This window comes from Anarrhichthys ocellatus, unplaced genomic scaffold, assembly GCF_004355925.1.
Source record: "Anarrhichthys ocellatus isolate YVR2014 unplaced genomic scaffold, GSC_Weel_1.0 scaffold150, whole genome shotgun sequence".
NCBI lineage: Eukaryota > Metazoa > Chordata > Actinopteri > Perciformes > Anarhichadidae > Anarrhichthys > Anarrhichthys ocellatus.
The window spans coordinates 195,444-214,214 of NW_022280180.1; the positions used below are offsets into that span (position 1 = coordinate 195,444).

Sequence of the window (18,771 nt, forward strand, 5' to 3'; positions counted from 1 at the left end):
TCATGAAGGCCCCGGTCCATACGCACACAACTGACCCCCCTGTTAACTACTGGATACACTATTACAATCTGGGGCTTCATCTGACAGTCCCAGAATTCAGGAACAAAACCAACACACCAACTCACTAACATCTTCTCACATGCTTCGCTGAGACAAATCGAATCCGAAGGAACTGATGCCATTGTTGATTCGACGCTACGTTTGTGGGAAATAAAGGTCAAACTATAACAAATGGAAATAGAGGAAAAAGGGTTGTAGTTTGAAATTGTCAATTACAAACAAACAATGTGTTAGGTGGCCACATAAGAATGAATACAATGAAAGAAATAAAGAAACACACACAACAAAAAGGTTTTCAACACATTTTAGGGTAAAATCCCATCAATCTACCTCATTGGAAGAGTCATATTTTAAGGTGGTATATACCTTGTTTGTGGGATTGTTCTCCTCCCAGTAGAGCAGCTCAAAGCCAATTATTGGATCCTGGACAGGCCAAAGCCATGACAGCATGATGCGTGAGTCCAGCTCGGCCTCAGCCTCAAAACCAGACGGCTGAGCTGGAACTGGAGGCCGAAACAAAGACATGGAGAGAGTGAAAGACAGGAACGGAGACAGACACGGTGAAAGGGTGCATTCAGAGGAGGAAACACAAAGTAAGGGAGTCAGGAGGTGAAGTGGGAGGCCGGGCGATGCTGCAGTCAATACTCATCAGTATTCAGAGCAGCATCAAAACTGAGTAAGTATAAAGGACGTCATCACCTTCAAATCCTCTGAGGTGATTTTAGATCCAGAAAGTGTCTCATGTCCGTGAGTGGCAGGAATTTACTGAGGTGTGCTATGCTAATATTGGGGCCACAGCTTCTCTAAATAACCATCATTTCAGCGAGACCGGTGTTTTTCTGGCTGTTTGAAGCTTGCTCGTGGCTTTAATAATTGCTACCATCTTTCTCAGTTTATGGCTCCGTACGGTGGAGCTGAGGTGAGACAAGATAGCAGCAGCCATTACAACTGATCTGAGAATGGCTTCTGTTAGTGTTGTGTTTTGTTCCACTGCCCCAAAGTAACTGAAAGCTCAGTTAATGCCGCTTTAAAGCCCCTACACTGTACACTGGTAGAGCTCTCATAAAGGCGGTATGGGTGTGTGCACACTGTGTTTGATTGACATCTCCCCACTCTCCTTTGGCTTTTGTTCCAACTGTGGGAAAACCTACACCACGCCCACTTTTATTGCAATGTGATCTCATCCCTACTCGTCATATTTTGCTGCTTGGGAAGGCTTTTGCATAGTGTCATGGAAGGCGTGTGGTTAATGTTGTGAAGTCATTAGGTTAATGCAACAATACTACTTGGTTAGGGTTGAAAAAAACATCATAGTTTAGCTTAAAATTATAACGTTGCTGGCCGGGGGGGCCTTGGTGCCTCAAGGTTCAAAAGAAATACAGAAAAGTGCCCTCTAGGGTGCCCTTCCAGAAGAAGATATGATATAGTGCCCTCTTGGATGCCCTTCCAGTGGAGAGAACAGGGTGAAGTGCCTCTAGCGTGATCTTCTGGTGGAGTAAACATGATTAAGTGTCCTCTTGGATGCCCTCAAATGGAGAAAACATGATGCAGTGCCATATAGGCTGCACTGCATGCTAGAAAACATCTTTTTCTTCCTTTGTTTTTGCCCCTGCCAGCATGAGTCCACCGCTGCTTTATACTCCATCTGTTGCATTGAGCATCTACAAGTCACTCAGATGGATTTACAGAGGAGTTAGTCTGTTAGGGAGTGAGACCAGTCTGTTTACAAGTACATTGTGTTTTGAAGCCTAAGTCATTCCGAGTGTAATGTTAGGGTTACACTGGGACAACTTTGACCCCAATACCTGCCAGGTTGTGTAAAGTCCTGAGAGGTAACTGTTAAAGATAAGAACGATCAGGCGGCTGCCATCAACTAACCTGTATCTAACTGTAATAACATATCACATGTGGTGTATTTTAGAATCAGTACCATGAGAAGAAGAAATGACAGTAGCATCCCCTCATTAAAGAAGAGTCTTCACGATCAGTGAGGAAGCCACTGTGTTCTGTTATTTCTTTACAGAAACAAATGCTTGAAGAGATTGTCCTGCATGCGTTGCTTTGGAGGCTCCTATAAAAGTAGCAAATCATAAACCAGTGATTCTTCGCCCAAGCTCAGGAAAACGGCTCATTGCTCCAGATTATACCATGAAGTAGACAGAAACATAATAGATGCCACAACTTGGGAAAATTGTACATTAATCGCAGCGATGTGCTCATAAAAACAAGCCCATCCTTCTCAGTGTGATACTAGTTACCAGACTTTGTAATCTGCATTTAAGTCAACATGATTTATGTCAGCCTGGTAGGGTGCTGAACTCTATTCCAAAAATAAATAAAGTGGGTCAGCTGAATTTGGGTGGCTTTATCTACCATTGCAGCCCTGCTGTTTGTGTCATGTTTCTTCCAGCCAAGCAGAGCAAGTGGAGAACATGGAAACGGGCTCTCTGTGAATGAAATACTATTATTATTCCTCTACTTTGTCCTTGAGGATGAAGTGTGTGAGAAGTTCATAGTACACACACTCATACTGTATGCTCCTGAGTATCCTGCACATCAATGACCCCACTGTGCTCATCCCAGCTGGTGGATATCTGACAGACTAATGTTTCACATTAAAGCTCTGTTTTTCTGCAGTTTCACAAACGATGTGAGTTAAACACAGTGTGGCTACATTTACCCCAGACACTGTATGCTACCAATAACTTCCACTCCACAGACACACTGGTGCAGCAGGATGCAAACAGTCAGGCATCAATCTACACGACGCAGCGCTCTAATTGCACGACACTTCCAGTATGTTAGAGGTGCTACATGCAGCAGTGCAGATGACTATGTCGGTTATGTCCTTCTGCTGGTTTTGTCGGTGTTGGTGTTTCTAAAAGATAGAGCACCAGAGGTGCAATGACCAAGTTTATTAAGTCTAAACTACACTATTTGTGACAGCATGTCATCAATCGACAAAGAAATACCTCTGCAGGTAAAGTCAATCATACTGAGACTCTGCAATATAAACCCAACCCATTCTTTACCGTATTACTGCTTATAACTTATAGTATTATATATGGAAATGACTTTGATCATCTTTACGTTATCTACTTGTCGTATGATATATGGACGTAGCCTGGACCATATCTATAATATTGACTTATCCTACGATCATCTTTACATCATCAACTTATCATACGATGACCTCTATATATGTGTTTAAGTAAACGATTTATTGTACGATATATGGACATGACCTCTATCATTTTTAAGTTATCGACTCATCATGCAACATGACATTTTTTAAGTTAACAACTTAAAACACAACGTATCAACTTATTGTATGATGTATGGACATGCCCTCGATATTTATTTTACCTTCTCGTCTTATCGTGCAATATAAAGACATTACTGTATTATTATTATTGTAACATATATTGACATTACCTTCATATTGTTGTTGTCGTCGGCTTGTTCATTTTTGCCAACATTGTGTCAGAGTTTCTCCTTCCATTGAAAGGACATATGTTCTATGTGTGCATATTTTTGTCCTCAGATGCCAAGAGTACTTTTTATTTTTTATTTTGGTTGTTTGGTTTGATTTGTTTTACTTATTTACAATATTGAAATATTTCTTTCACGTTCCAATTCCAATGTCTGAATATACTGAATATATATAATATATAGAATTCAAAGTGCATTGCTGTTCAAAAGGGTGTACCTGCTTTATTATGCTTTTCTATATTAAATGCTCTTAAAATGACAATTACAGTGTTTATCGCACATATTTCTGGGATGATAAATCATCCAACAACAGTAGTCCTACTGTTATCTGTGCTTGAAGCTATGAGTTGCCTCTCATTGTGCATTGTGCAAGTGTGTTAGTGTACACTGTTCTGAGTGAACTTTCTTCTGCCACTTTTGTAATGTGAAAACATTGAAAACTCAAATCTTGCTCACAATGATTGTATAGCTATTGAACTGGGACACAGCTAAAGCTGGAGTTACACTGACTCATCAGGTCAACACAGACTAATGCTAATAACCATGAGGCTAATAACCAATGTTGTGTTTGCAGCTTATTCCAAAGCGACAACAAAAAAGCATTTTAAGTATTTTTACACTGTGGAATTGCTACTTTAACTGAAGTAAATTCATAATTATTATCTTCTTACTGGCAATACTTCTGTTGGAAAAGAATGGGAGCCAGCGGCACGCCGCTTGAAATGCAATGTGACGAGTGTTCCCGACACAGTGAGTGTGTTCTCACCTCCCTGCTGGGTCTTGATCTGCAGAACATCAGAGGGAGGCCCGTCTCCCACGGAGGTGAAGCCCAGCACCCTCAGGCTGTATGTGATATCCGCGGTGAGGCCCGAGATGGTGGTGAGCTGGCTGTCATCTGTGTTGTGTTTTTGCCAGGCGCTGAGCGGGGCGTCATGATCGGAGCTGTAGTAGACCCGGTATCCCCTGATCTGGCCATTGGGCTCCTCCGGAGGCTTCCACTGGACCAGCATGGTGCTGGAGCTCAGCATGCGCGCCTGGATGTGAAGAGGAGGCGAGGAGGGGGCCTGCTCGCTTGTGCGGGTGTCCACGACGGCGCTGGGAGGCCCCCGGCCGACGTTGTTGACGGCCATGACGCGGAACTCGTATTCCGAGAAGGGGCTGAGGCCGCCGATGCTGTACCGGGTGGTGGCCACTCCGTCTATTTCCTGGAAGCCATTGTCAGACAGTTTGGCGTGGTACTGGATCACGTAGTAGGACACCGGTTCTGGGTTGCCAGAGTCCCAGGTTAGGGTGACACTTGTGGCCGTGGTTTCTGTCACAATGAGGGAAGTGGGCGACTTGGGCAGGGCTGTTAGAGAGCAGAAAGAACCAGTCACCTTCTGAAGGAACACATACTGAAGCTCTGAGAACACGGAGCTCTTCAACACTGCTAGTTCATTGTCATTCAGGAGCCCGTCTGCCCCACATGTATCATGTTGCCAAGCATGTGTAATGCCATGTAAATCCATCTGTAGCCTACTTCACCGCAGCTGGAGATCATCAGAGGTGCACATACATATTCTGCAGCCACACAGCAGAGCACTACTGTCCAGAATGTTTACAAGATATAACAAAACTTATTATCCATTTCATATGGAGCCCGCCAGGTGTCTTGGAGCAACAACAAAAAAGACTAATTCATGCACATAAATGAATATATTGTAGAAATGGATTTCTTAATCGTAACCAGCATAATCGTTGACATGATTAAGGGCTAACAGGCAACATCTGAATATCTAAATATCCATGTATCTGTGTCCGAACAAAACTGTATCAAACCAGAGGTGCTCATATAGATGACATCATCCATGGCCTGACAGCTATCACTGTTTACTGCTGTAGGCCACACACTGCCACTGACAGAGTAACTACGGCTGGGGGCAATGCGGAGGCAACCTCAACTTATTAGACCATCTGTAATTCAAAAGTGTTTGAACGGCCTAAATATGATTGCCTAATGATATTAATATCATGGAATTCCTTCAGCACCACAAGCTGAGACCATTTACTGCTGGTATACTTGGTTTTTTTAAACATCCCAGTCCACACAACCTTCATCAGGTTCATCAGGTATTACAATAAAAACCCACTCTGGAAAGAGAGACATGAGGTGCCTGTACGTGTATGTGTGAGGCGTTCAATGTGGAATGTCTATGGACGAAGTGGCAATAACTTCACCGAGATTGGAATAAAATAGCAATATAAATAAAAAAGCAAATGAAAAGCAGTATTTTTGTTCAAGAGGTTTTAGTTTTAACTGAGAGCATAGGACAGGAATGTTGTACTAACAGAATAGGTGAAATAAACATCTAAACATGGAGGAAGTGTTGAGTTTGCAGGTTGCCGTGGATCATGCCATGGTTGTGCTTGATGCCCACAACCACTCTTTATATTATTATAAGACAAAGCTATATTATTTATGGAGTTGTTATTGTTATTATCATTGTTGCTGTGCATCTCTGCCTCTCAACCTAACCAGTCGAGGCAGATGGTGTGGTTCTGCTGGTGACTGCCTGTTAAAGTTTTGTCCTTGCCGTCATCACCCATCGATGAAATGATGGGTCTCTGTAAATGAAAGACTATGCTCTAGTCTAGAGTTCGCTCTATATGATAACTGGCAAAATTTCTAATTTCAAAATAAAAAGTGTAATATATTAAAAACTTAATATTAACTATTTCAATATAAATTTGTGTCAAAATGATCTAAACTTAAAGGTCCACTTACTAGTTTTCTTCGAGCTTTCAAGTGCAGTTGAAAGCTAGTGAGAGGTCATTTGAGTTTAGCTTATTTTGTCACACATACTGTTCCCATGGTCAAGAATTCATTTTCAGACTGGTAGCCCTGGACTTGCATACAGATCGAGTTAAGTTAAAAAAGAAACCGGACTCTTTCAAACTCCAGAACAGAATCTGAAAATGTTGCATCGCAACCTTTCATATCACCAATGAAAGCATTTAATAATGATAGCAAATATAAGCACCTATCTTATCTTCTCTGCAAGCAAATTCTGCACCTCTCCACCTTGTACTCAGACACGCCCACCCTCCCAGCGGCAGAGTGCGTCTGACCTTTGACAGTGATCTGGGCCGTGGTCTCGATCATGCCCAGGGAGGATATGGCCACGCAGGTGTAGTTGGCAGACTGCCGGATGTTGGTGAGCTCCAGGACGTTGCGGCCAATGGGCATCTCCTCCTCCCGGGTAAGCTCCACCTCGCCGCTCATCCACTTGACGTAAGGCATGGGAGCGCCGACCGCCACGCAGGTCAGGTTGACGCTGCCGCCGGCCATCACCTCATGATTGGTGGGCGGGATGGAGAAACGAGGAGGCACGCGACGAACTGCAGGGTGTAAAGAGAGGGGGTGTGAGAGGACACAGAGGAGGGGGTGGTGGGGGACCACTGGGCTGAAGGCATGTTTGACTGGCCTGGCTTGTGCTGTGCTCCAGTGTTCATGAACTGCTCAGGGTGGTCGAGCATGAACAACAACAGTTTTACTGTCCCACAGTCATTTTTCTAAAAAGCCAATTGATTTGAGGCAGTTCCTGCTCGATGAATATGCTTCAATAAAACCGGTTTCAGTTTGGATTCTGCCCTTTGGTTTACATAGTCATAACTGTTAGTTTAAGTCGATTTTTAACCTCTAAAGTCTAGAGTTAGAAACATATTAAAAGACAATTATAACCCTACCTTCAAGAGGTCCAGTGGTTTTATTCATTTAAGATCAATTTGTTAAGATCATGTCTCACTTTCATTGGTATTGCTTGCAGTGGAGACATTTCTGCTTTTACAGCTACATTACCCTAACCCTAATGGAACAGTATACCGTAACGGACTGGGTGACACCTTAGTGTTTAACTGTGATGTGCTACCGTTGAAGAAAAATGAGCTGAGCTGAGGTGAAAGACTGTTAATGACATTTACTGGATGTCAGTGAACACGTTGCATGCTTAGAAGCTGTGAAGCTGTCAGTCACTTGTCAGCTGCCCATGTCTTTGTGAGGGACAGCCTGCTTCTGCTTGGCAGAGTTGGAGAGGACGTTTTGTGGTTGCTCCTGTTGTGCGTGGAGATAAGCGGGAGCTAAGTGAGATGTTAGAGAGAGAGCACAGTGAAGCAGAGAGGTTCTCATTGTTCTGCTGTTGGCTGCAGCCCACAGCAGCCTGCGTGTTGCCCGCTAATGAAGTGCTAGCAAAAACGGCTAAGGTCTCGTAGCCTCTTGCAATACTTTAGACGAACAGATTTACACAATTGAAAGGTATCATATTCTACATGGAATCTTTGTATAATTAGCACCTGATTTACCAAAGCTGGGTTTAAACTTGAGGCAGTGGGTAAATACTAGTCTTCCAGTGAATTATAGTTCAGGGTCAGGTTGTCCCACCAGAACACTACAGGGATATGATCAGGCTGTAGAGTACATGACAACTCGTCACTTTCTGTGTGCAACACGATGAACGCCTTCAAGGACAAACTGACATGAAATTCACATCTTAACCGTGTCTCATCCCTCTACGACTATGTTTGGATGACACTTTATATAATCCCTCAAAGGTGCAATTTAAAGGATTCAGAGCATTAATATAGCATCAAGCAACTATTGTCTATGTGAAGATATAGTGTAGTAATGTCTGCCTGATCAGAGAGTGAAGTCTCCCTGTGTGTGTTTTGTTATCAGAGCTGCTCGGCCCCTCGTGCTTTTAGTGCATGTGAGTGTGTCCCTCTGGTTAGCTCACGGCCGGCGCTCTGCTCTGCTCTCAGACGGCGGTTACAGCTGATAACGCCGTCTGTCGGCGTGGAAGTGCAGCACCCACACCCGATGGTTCCCCTTAAGCACTGTTTGGTCTGATAGCACTGTTGCTGTAGTTCGCACTGTTCAGCTTTCTTTCTTCTTGTACGTGGCACCCTGGGGCAAACAAATGTGTTGATGCTCAACGCGCTGTTTGTTGCCGTACTTGTAGAAACACCAGAGGGCATAGAAACTAAATATTCTGTGAAGAAGCAAGAAGACAACTAACCAACTTCCTCAATGCCAAGGAGGAGTTGTAATTAACTGTAAAGTCATATCTCACATTCCTGGACTAGCTTCTCTTTATAGAAGCACTGTCAAGAAGGAAGCAACATATTTAACACATTCTAAAGAAACAAAGGTGGAATTTCCTCTTCATTTCATTTGGCTGGCAAAATATTGACTCATATGTAGACTTTTAAGACCTCCGGCTCTTCTTTTTGTTATTGGTTTATTTGATAGTGCACATTAATGAATGGTTGGTAAAGCATTTAAAAACTAATTGGCCGTCTTTGTAAAATCCCCAGACATGTTAATAGTTCCAGGCAGCTAGCTACAGAAATGTAGAGGTTCATGACAAAGCGCCGTGACAACTTGCGGTACATTCACATTCGACCAAAAGCCGGTACGACTTCATTTTCTGGAGCGAGCTCCTCGACGCCGTCACTACAGCAAGTGTGAACCAAGCAGTAGCACCGTTAGCTGCAAGCCGCCGGCTCGGCTGTCACCAAGTTGAGAGGCAATAGAAATGCTCGTATAAACACCTTAAACCTTTTGAATGCCCTTTCTGAAGCATCTCGGTCTCACCGAAGAGAGCCCTCTTGCAGGAACTCTCTACTGCAGTCTGGGACCAACTGATTAGTTTGGCTCACCCTCTCAGAGCCACATGATGTTAAAATGGCATTACCTGGTATTATTCTGGCTCTTCTCTACTACATGTCACAATTAAATTAGTGTTCGCCGTGTTCACGTGGAAATGGAGTAAATTGAGCGCCTGTGCCTGAGGCGTGAAGTTGGATTCCTCTGGAGTATCTGGGGGTTTCCTGCTGGACCTACAGGGATTAAAACGCACCTTGATTCTGCCGTGTTGCTAGTCTGCTGGAGAGAACACTGAAGGAGTCTCACCCCTACTGTTAGCCCTCTTGTTTGGCGCTCTGATCTCATTACGCCACGTCTGAGTTGGCGCGACAGTACCGTGTGAGCGTTAAACATGCTGACGCGGCTGTGTTGCATAAGTGGAGCCGTCGCTCTCTTGATTTAGCCGAGCACAGGGTCACGCAAATCTGACTCACAAAGTGGGATTTAAGCTGCGGGCTGGAATCCGGGCGCGAGGAGCTTACGATGTGGATCAGAGGCTTCTCTAAGGGTTTGGTCTTGGTTTAACTACAGAGGGGAAAGAGCGGGGTTACAAATTCTATCACTCGGCCTCTCACTTACAAAAAACAAAAAAATGTAGGAGTGATGAGGCTGGAGTTGAGAACTGGAAAGTAGTAGTACGTTGGTTGAAAAATGACTGACAACATTCAGTGAGCTTTGGAGTACATGCATGGGCTGAATGTCACTGTGGCGGAGGAGAGAGAGCATTTCTTTCTTTGGGCACTGCTTGTACAAGAACAGCATTGTCTGCTGGCATGGGGAGCAGCGGCCTCAGAAATGCAGATAGCTGCATTAAGACGGAGTCCTGTGGAGGCTGAAGCGCTGGAGAACATAATGTGGAAAAGGAGGAGGAGGCGAGGAGGGAGAGGGCTTTGGAAAGGGGCAACAAGATTGTCGAGGAGGATTTCGGGGCAAACTGCAGGGTCATTTAGGGTCATTGTTTTACTGTGGCTTTGATGATAGAGGACCTCTGTTTAATTAAGGTGCAATAAAGTCAACTCACATGTTTGCAACCCGACAGCTAAGATGTTAACTTTCTAGGTCGATTCCATAATTGATCAATACCAATGATCAGTGAATCCGTGTTACTTCACGCTGAGAATTCTGACTTTATAAACTCACTGCTGTAATTAATTAGCATATGACTACATTAATAAAAGTCACAAATTACTTTGAAAATGCTGTATTTATTGTGTCATTTTGTCATTTTTGTTAACTTCTTTGACATGTTACATTAAAGGAGCAGTGTGTAGCATTTAGTGATACCTAGTGGTGAGGTTGCGGATTGCAACCAATCAAATACCACTCTGCTTACTCCTCCCTTCCCAAACATGCCAGAGAATACGGTGACAGTCTCTCTCTAGAGTCGCTGTTTGGTTTGTCCGTTCTGGGCTCCTGTAGAAACATGACGCTGCAACATGAAGGACTGTGAAGAGGACCAGCTCCCTACGTAGATATGAAGGACTCATTCTAAACTAACACTATACACTAATAAAAACATAGATATGAATATTATATTCCATTACTGCCAATAAATACTATAAATATATCTTATGAATGCTAAAAATATATATTTAACATGTATTATGCCATATTAAGACTAAAAAGAGTTCAGTGTAGGTTTGCCCCTAAAATCATGGGGGAATTGTATCTCTCATGCCAAACTGTTATTGCATGGCAGCATATGGGACACGAATCTATTGGTGCTATTAGATTTTCAGCAGGTGCACAGCAGAAGCCAGGTCTGGACATTTGATATCCCCATTCCTCTTGCAACACACACAGGTGGCCTGTCTCTAATGTGGCCAAGTGTTTCAGCCATATTTGCCTCTTAGCTGAATCCTTTCAAAGTAAGATTGGCTTTGACGACTATAAACAAGCTTTGCATCTTGATGTCGATGTACCGGATGAAGGGTGCAAAAAGAAACACTTACAATTTGGATGCCAAAAGAGGGGAGTGACAGAGCTCCGTGTGTGTTGGTAAATGGAAACGGTATAGTCAGAGATCTTACTGGTAGACATCATAGCATTATAAATGACCTGTTGATATCCTTACCACAGCAAAGTGGGAGTAGGTAGGGAACTAAGACAGGATGCGTTAGCCTTGGCTGGCCAGCAGTTACATCACCACTGAATGTACTGAATGTACTGAGTACTGGATTGGAACTACTAAATCTTTAGCAAACATTTTAGTTTTACGTGACGAGTGCAATAACAAGTGTGTGGTTTGTACTGTTCATCCTCTCAGGAATAATGTAAGGACAACTCGGCAGCAATGAACTATGGGAGGTTATGTATGGAGCTGGAATGGCCCGCTAGATTGTGAAGCCAACATTTGTGAAGTATTCTCAATTTATCCTAAATATATTCTAAATATGATATGTACTGTAGAATGCACAAGTCTTAATTAGCATAAATCCAACCCTCTGTGGTCAAATGTAATAAATGTACTGTTTACAACTACTGATACTATCAAAGATCTGTTATTTCTCACTTGAACATGGAATAAAGTTGAATTATGAATCTGTTCATGTTTATTTATTTTAGGCTAAGAGTGAACCAAGGTTCATGAGCAATACACCCCCACAGGGTCATAACGATGTCTAAACTAGAGATCAGTCAACCAGTCATGTTGCGTGTTTACATCCATGCCGTCACTTCATAATTCTATCCTAGCTCATAAAGGCTATAATGAGGCTACCCCTACAGCCTCATTATGCAGCTCCTCCTTGGGGATTCCAAGGGATTGAGACTAATGCTGATTAACAACTGGAGAGCAATTTCATATAGAAATATTGATCTGCACTTGCCAGGTGAATATGAGGCCTTCCAATGTATTGGAGTCACATAAGACTGAGATGCTTGCTGGTTGATGATTAGTACTACATCCTGATACTAGATGGTATCAGTGTGCTGGCCAGCACAGAGGGAAGCGTCATGTTCTTATATTAGTCAATTAGAAAGCATGAAGTTACCCGAGGACATGGAAGACGGTCACAATGTCATGACAATAGTTCATTGAGTCAGCAGTTAAACATGATGTTATTATTGCTCCTGTTGGCCTGGACAATGGCCTGATGGGTGGATGACACAGGGTGAGACTGAATGTGTCACTCAGTCGCCACAATGACATTTAGGTAGTAACAGATGCACATCAGGAGCAGCTGAGAGTTAGAATGCAGACAAACTTGTATTTTTTACTGGCATGCCAGAGGAAGGAGGCCGGAGAAGGAGGGGGGGTAGAGGGGACAAGAGAACCAGATTTGGGAAGCCAAGTCCTAAGAGAGAAACAGCTGCAGTTGTAGGAGATGCGACGATGGGTGGGGAAGCAAACGTCCATGTGCATTGCTGAGGACGTCATGCAGCAGTGCAGGTGGAGAGGCAGTGGCATGCTTACTGCAGGATTCATAGACATCACATTGCTAAATGTTGTGAATGGCAAGTTAAAGCAGCTTTTGTCTTTAACTGGACCGATGACATCTCAACTTCAAGTCTAGTGTTCATTGTATCATTTTCCTTTATTTCCACAATAACAAGTCAGAACTCACTACTTGGTACCGTATGTTGAGGTTCTACAGTCTGTGTGGGTGTAACACACAGAATAATAAGTTGTTCTGGAAGGTTTTCTTCTCCCAGATCAAATACAACTCACAGCATCATTTTCCGTTCGGTATATTTAACAATACTTGTTTCACGTTTGTACGTGTTTCTGATAAACGGAATCCTAACACATCACTAAGATCAAGTAAACCTACGTTGGAAGTTTATTTAGAAGACAGTGTGCACGTAATGAGCTGAAATGTATGTTTCCTGTGAACATGGAAGTGTATTTAGAAAAGACGCTATCTATGTGATGAGCATATATTGACAAGCCGCTCCCATGTGTCTACAGTTGGTGCTAGAGGCTTACGTAGAGGGTCATAGTTTAAAGCGTAGAGCCACTGGTTGAGCAACGGTATATTTTATAAGTTGCGATGTGTTGGATGCTACTCTCTATGACATGATGTCAGATAGGCATCGCAGGATCGCTGACTGTCTCACAAATCTTCCCTTTTCAAGCCCAACTTGAAGGATCATTTCTTTTTTTGTAGTAACAACCTGGAATTTCGGTTTTTCTATGATGTTCTGAATGTAATATAATTTGTGTTTACAGATTTTTTTGTTTATGCTCATGTTTGGACCAAATCCCCTGTTACCTCTGGGAATGACTTATTTCTAAGAGACACTAAAGAACAAACATTTAGGCAACATGGATACATTCAAAGTCAAGTGGAGCAAGATGATGCAGCTTCACTCGAGGCAGTGTAAGTTGCTACACGAGGAGCTAACTCCCAGTTGAACTTGCTGTGAATGAAATATTCACCTTTCAGAAATAATCCACATTGTTTCATCAAAACTCACCATCATGTAAACATTATCATATCGCCTGATTCATTGTGCTTTCCAATTTCAGTCCTGATGTTTCATAAAAAGTAATCAGTATCATGTTGTTGAAAAAAGAAGACAACATTTGAAATGTGACCTTGAGCAGCGAGATGCTTGCGGCACAGAGAAGCATGAGGTGCCCTCAGATAAGAAACTCAGCTTGGAAAGCAGAAGTGGGAATAAATCTGTGCTGATGTACAGATTGTGCTTCTGTGCATAACATCCAGTCGCTGCATGCTGTCCAAAGCATCGATCAGCATGGCCATGACAATGTGATGATAAGTGCACCATCCAATTACAGCATTAAGCCAATGGAGTCTCAGTGCACCGGGAGTTGCACATCCCTGGACCATGCCAGGGATGTGCTCATTGTGTCAAAGCAGTTGTTGAGCCAACATTTCTAGAGGTGGCCCTGCACTGAGCGATTCATCATTTTAATCATGCTCCTTTCCTTTTCCTTTTATTGGGTAAAAGAGACACAGAAAGTAGAAAATACAATACAATATACTGTATCTCAGTGGAGACAAAAGTAACTTCCTATTCTGAGAACTTGTATGCCTTTTCTGTGAATGATACATTCCATGCTGAAGCTGACAGGAGAATGAATGAGCCTTTATTCAGCCAGCACTGTAGCTTCTGGGTGAAAATATAACCTTCAGGTTCAACTCCAGAACAACTGACTATAGTTTGGAGTTGTACAAAAGCAGAAGTTTCCCTTAAAGGTCCTGTCTAAGTTCTGTTTTTACAGCCACACTTACTTACATTAGAATGTGTGACTACAAATCAAGTGAAATTAAAATGAGTTAAGGTAAATTAAGTCAAAGTGAGTTATGATCTGCTATGTTAAGTTCAGCTAGCATAGGTTTAGCTTTAGTCCATTGGTTGCACACTAACCTATTCAGACAGGATGTGATTTATACAGAAGGATGGTTCTATCTCAGGACTGCACACAGCCTTGAATTGTATGGGTGGCTTTTGATTCATTAGACGAAGACAGTAGAAATAGTACACCTTCAACTCAAAAAGTGACACGAGGCTTTTAGACAAAAGTCCTCTCTTGGATACCCTATAAATAAAAGGTGCTAACCAGAACCATATAGGGTTCTGCGGCTTTCCTCATAGGAGAACACTTTTGGGTTCCAGGTCGTACCGTTTATTAAGGTTTGACCAGGAAGCCTTTCAGGGGGTTCTACCTCAAACCCAACATAACGGGTCATACCTAGAACCATCAGTGAAAGGTTCCATCCACAACCTCTTATGAGGGATTCTTTAGACAACCCTTTTTTAATGTAATGGTTCAACTCAGAACACTCTCTGAAGGTTCTATAAGAAACCTTTCCACCCTCTAAGGGTGCTAACAAGAACCCACCCAGGGGGTTCTACCAATAACCCCTTTGTATTCCAAAGGTGTCATCTAGAACCCACCCAAGGGGATCTAGGAAGAACACTTTTATATTCCAAGAGTTCCATCTAGAAACCCGCTGCAGGGATTCTACCGAGAACAACCCATAACCATCATGGGTCACACACAGTTGTTTGCCCTCCAAAAGGGTTCTTAGAAGCAAATGGTTCTGGGTAGAACTTCACCCCCTCAGGAAGAACCTTTCTGGAATCCATATTTACAAGAGTGTAGTTGAGGTTTTTGGTTTAAAGGTGATTTTTTTATTTGGTCACACTTCTGCAACTACATTTTTTGGGGAAATTTTGGCCTTTATTTGACAGAGGACAGTGTAGAGAGAGAGAGAGAGAAATTAAACCCCGGGTGTTGCGGTTATGTGGCGTGCACTGTAACCACTCGGCTACCAGGCGCTCCCTAGAATCCTCTTTTAATAAATTGTACTTTAATTGGATTTGATATGATTACATTTGAAGTCACAGAGCTACACTAAATACATTTTTATTGAAAGTATGTTGTTTTTCCCAAACTATATGAAAACCATTCATTCTCCTTTACAGTCTCTTCTGCCTTTCTTTGCTTCTCTAGTTTTCATGTCTGCCACTATTGCAGCTCCCAAAATCAGAGCCACTTTATCCAGAACTACAATAAAACTAAAGTGGCTTGTTGCAGGTAACAACAACCAGAGTAGTGTTTAAATTTACATATAAGATGACTTGCGCTCATGCAGAATTTCTCCACGCATTCTCTGACCTCAGACAGAAAGCCAGAAAGAAACAAGAAGAAAACAAACAAAAGATGCATCACAAGTCTGCAAATCCACATATCAAACACAAAGTAGTGCAGCGAGGGCGGCAGTTCTCTCAGTAGTTAGGTAGAGCTCCTCGACGCTCTCCTCTTAATGAACCAGCAGTAGGAGTCTTGGAAAAAGGCAGTAAACACGTTTGAGGCTATTTCGTTCTCTTGGAGTCTAGATTTGCAGGAGACAGAGATAAGAGGAGAGCCTGGTAAAAGCAGTTTGAGCTCAGAGGCTGCGGCTGAGTGTAATGATGGTCAGACAGCAGATGAGAGCTGGGACGAGCCATGCCTTTGAATTAGCCGAGACAATAAGAACATGATCAGCATGCTAGAGAGGACATCATGGGACTGACATTTTGTGAAGTGAGCACAAACTTTGAACCCAGTATGTTGTGGGCATGAATTATGTAAAGATTGTTTTCCTTCATCACAAAAGCTGTGAGGTGTGTGACAACAGCACAAATAAGGGCTCTACCCGGCTAGTTAAGCAAGTGGCACATTCATCCCACTCGCTGCGAGGACGACTCAGATGTTGCGATCACTAGTTCTAATTATCTGATGATATCAGTTCGGCATCGCAGATGGCCTCAAGTACAACACATTTTTGCCCTAATGTCGAATATTACGGATATTACTTCTCTCACTTTGCAACATTTGCAGTGGAAAAGAAGAATTTCACCTCATACAGTTCCTACTTCCTACAATTTGATCTCAGTGTCACCTCCTCCATGTAATTCTTTCCTGGTGAGGAAATGTCATCTTTTGGACAAAAAGCACATCCCTGGTATTGAAGACATGCCCCTTTCACAAAATGTCAGAGGAACAAGCTGCATGGAGCAACATGGGATGTGGCGCAAGGCAGCAAATATTGTGGGGGGTGGGGGACGGGGGTTAGTTGGGGTAGCAAGGGGGGTGCACTGAGAGGGTTGGGGTCCTGAGAGAGGGGCCGGGACGGGCCTGAGGCGCCCAGCGAGACGCTGGCGCAGCACGGCTCCAGTCTGCCAGGCCTCGGCTTTAGGGAGGGTAAAGAGTGAAGAAAACCAACCTTCCCGTTGATCTGAGTGGTGACATTTTGGATTGTGATATTTGGATGGCGGAGTGCAATGATGATAGAGGGGTTTAAGATAAAGTGAAAAGGAAGAAGAAAAAAAAGAAACAACAAGAGGGGCAAAATAAGGAGTAGGAGGAAGAAGACAAGGAGAAACAGAGAGAGTAAAACAGGCCAATATCTGCTTATCCATTAACGAGTGAGAACATCACAGTAGAGACGACGGCCTGTGCAGTGAGGTGACAAGCACACACACACACACACTTCAAATGACACATAACAATGCAGTGCACACAATCATAAGGACACACTCTCACATGAGCACAAAGAGACACATCACCGGTGCGAATCTTAATGCGACTGTACGACACAGCGCTACTCCTGTGTTTCCAGTCGGCACACACACACATGGAAGCACAGAAGCAGACACACACACACACACACACACACACACACACACAGCCCTCCCTGTCCTTAGCTCTGCTGCAGCCCTTCAGAGCCGGTGAAATTAAGGCGGCGTTAAGGAGGCCGAGGCTCGCCGAGAAGCAGACTTCATTAGGCACGCCGAAGCAGTCAGCAAGCTGCTACCCACATTTATTCTGCCCATTGACTCTGAGCGAGCTCAGCCGCCGGGCCCCAAAATCAATGAGCGCATAAAGATGGTTTCCCCTGATTGGATTAGTCAAACACTCACCTTGGAAATTTGTGCTCCTTTAGCCACATTTTTCGATGGAGGGATGAGCTAATATGGCATTAAAGGCTGTCCTGTTGGTCCACTTACCCACCACCTGATGACAACACGGCATTTAAGTAATAAGGACTGAGTTTCCCTCCAGTGTTCAAGGACTCTGACTTCTGGGGCTGAAGATGTACTTTCACTGCTGTGTAATGAGTCAGATTGACTGATTTAATACCAAACATCCCCGAACCACCCGGGCTATCTGATAATTAAGAGACATGTTTCCATGGTAACAGTGGGAGACAGCTGCTGACCAGTGGAACAGAATGAGCAACACGTGGCTCATCATCTGTGGTACAACGTTGTGTGGTGAGTAATGGGAAGGCTAAGAGTCGGTAGATATTGCAGTGACCTGAAAGATGTGTGAAGTGAGGAAACTAGTCACAAACTATACTGAGCCTGACTGATGAGTCAGCAGAAGTACTCAGCTACATTAAAGGAGTACTTCATCCCTAAGATCACCTGTATCAGTCACTCCCCATGTGTTAGCTTGAATTCTTGAAGAAAACTTTTCTCAAATTCCTCCTCGGTGAACGGAGAATCCAAAAGCGGAGGAGAGTCTTGATGGACTGAAGTAAATGCGGAATGCGTTTAACAACAGCAGAACATCCTTTTACATTCTGAACCTGTAGAGCGCTAGTAGAGCGGATTTGTGCGCAAATGAACACCACATCATCTTCCATTATCTTGAACAGCTACAGCAGCAATTTCAAAGACATATGCGTTTGATAAATCACAGCTTTGTTTTATGTATGTGTTGTTGAAAACATATACACGTTAAATACTTCATAAATGAGACCAAACAGTTAACAGGCTATTTGATTCTTTTTATTTACTCTCATCAGTGAAAAGAAAAATGTATGCTAGCCTTTCATATTAGATTCAATGTAATGAATACGCTACATTTATCAGAACAATAAGAACAGGCTCCGTCATGTACCGCAGATATAAATATTAAATAATAGACCATGGACAGAATTCTGCTCATTTATTTGACGACCCAGATAGACTCTCCTGCGACCACCTTTGGGTCCCGACCCATTTTTTAGGAATGACTGATGTAAAACACTTCTGCATAAACAGTCTCACTCTTGCGCAAGCGTGCTACTTGTCCA

At 43.2% G+C, this 18,771-nt stretch overlaps 1 protein-coding gene across 14 annotated transcripts in view; it reads right to left on the bottom strand.

The window, feature by feature from the left end:
- ptprfa (protein tyrosine phosphatase receptor type Fa) overlaps positions 1-18,771 on the bottom strand; it is a 319,373-nt gene that overhangs the window by 141,543 nt on the left and 159,059 nt on the right. For 8 of the 14 annotated variants that reach the window (XM_031877821.1, XM_031877819.1, XM_031877818.1 and 5 more), the window contains 3 exons: positions 6,661-6,930; positions 4,319-4,900; positions 427-563 (listed from right to left, as the gene is read on the bottom strand). In XM_031877821.1, coding sequence (XP_031733681.1) covers positions 427-563; positions 4,319-4,900; positions 6,661-6,930 — 989 coding nt within the window. Of the gene's footprint in view, positions 1-426; positions 564-4,318; positions 4,901-6,660; positions 6,931-16,914; positions 16,927-18,771 lie in introns of all 14 variants that reach the window. The other 6 variants (XM_031877811.1, XM_031877816.1, XM_031877810.1 and 3 more) reach the window with 1 other exon arrangement.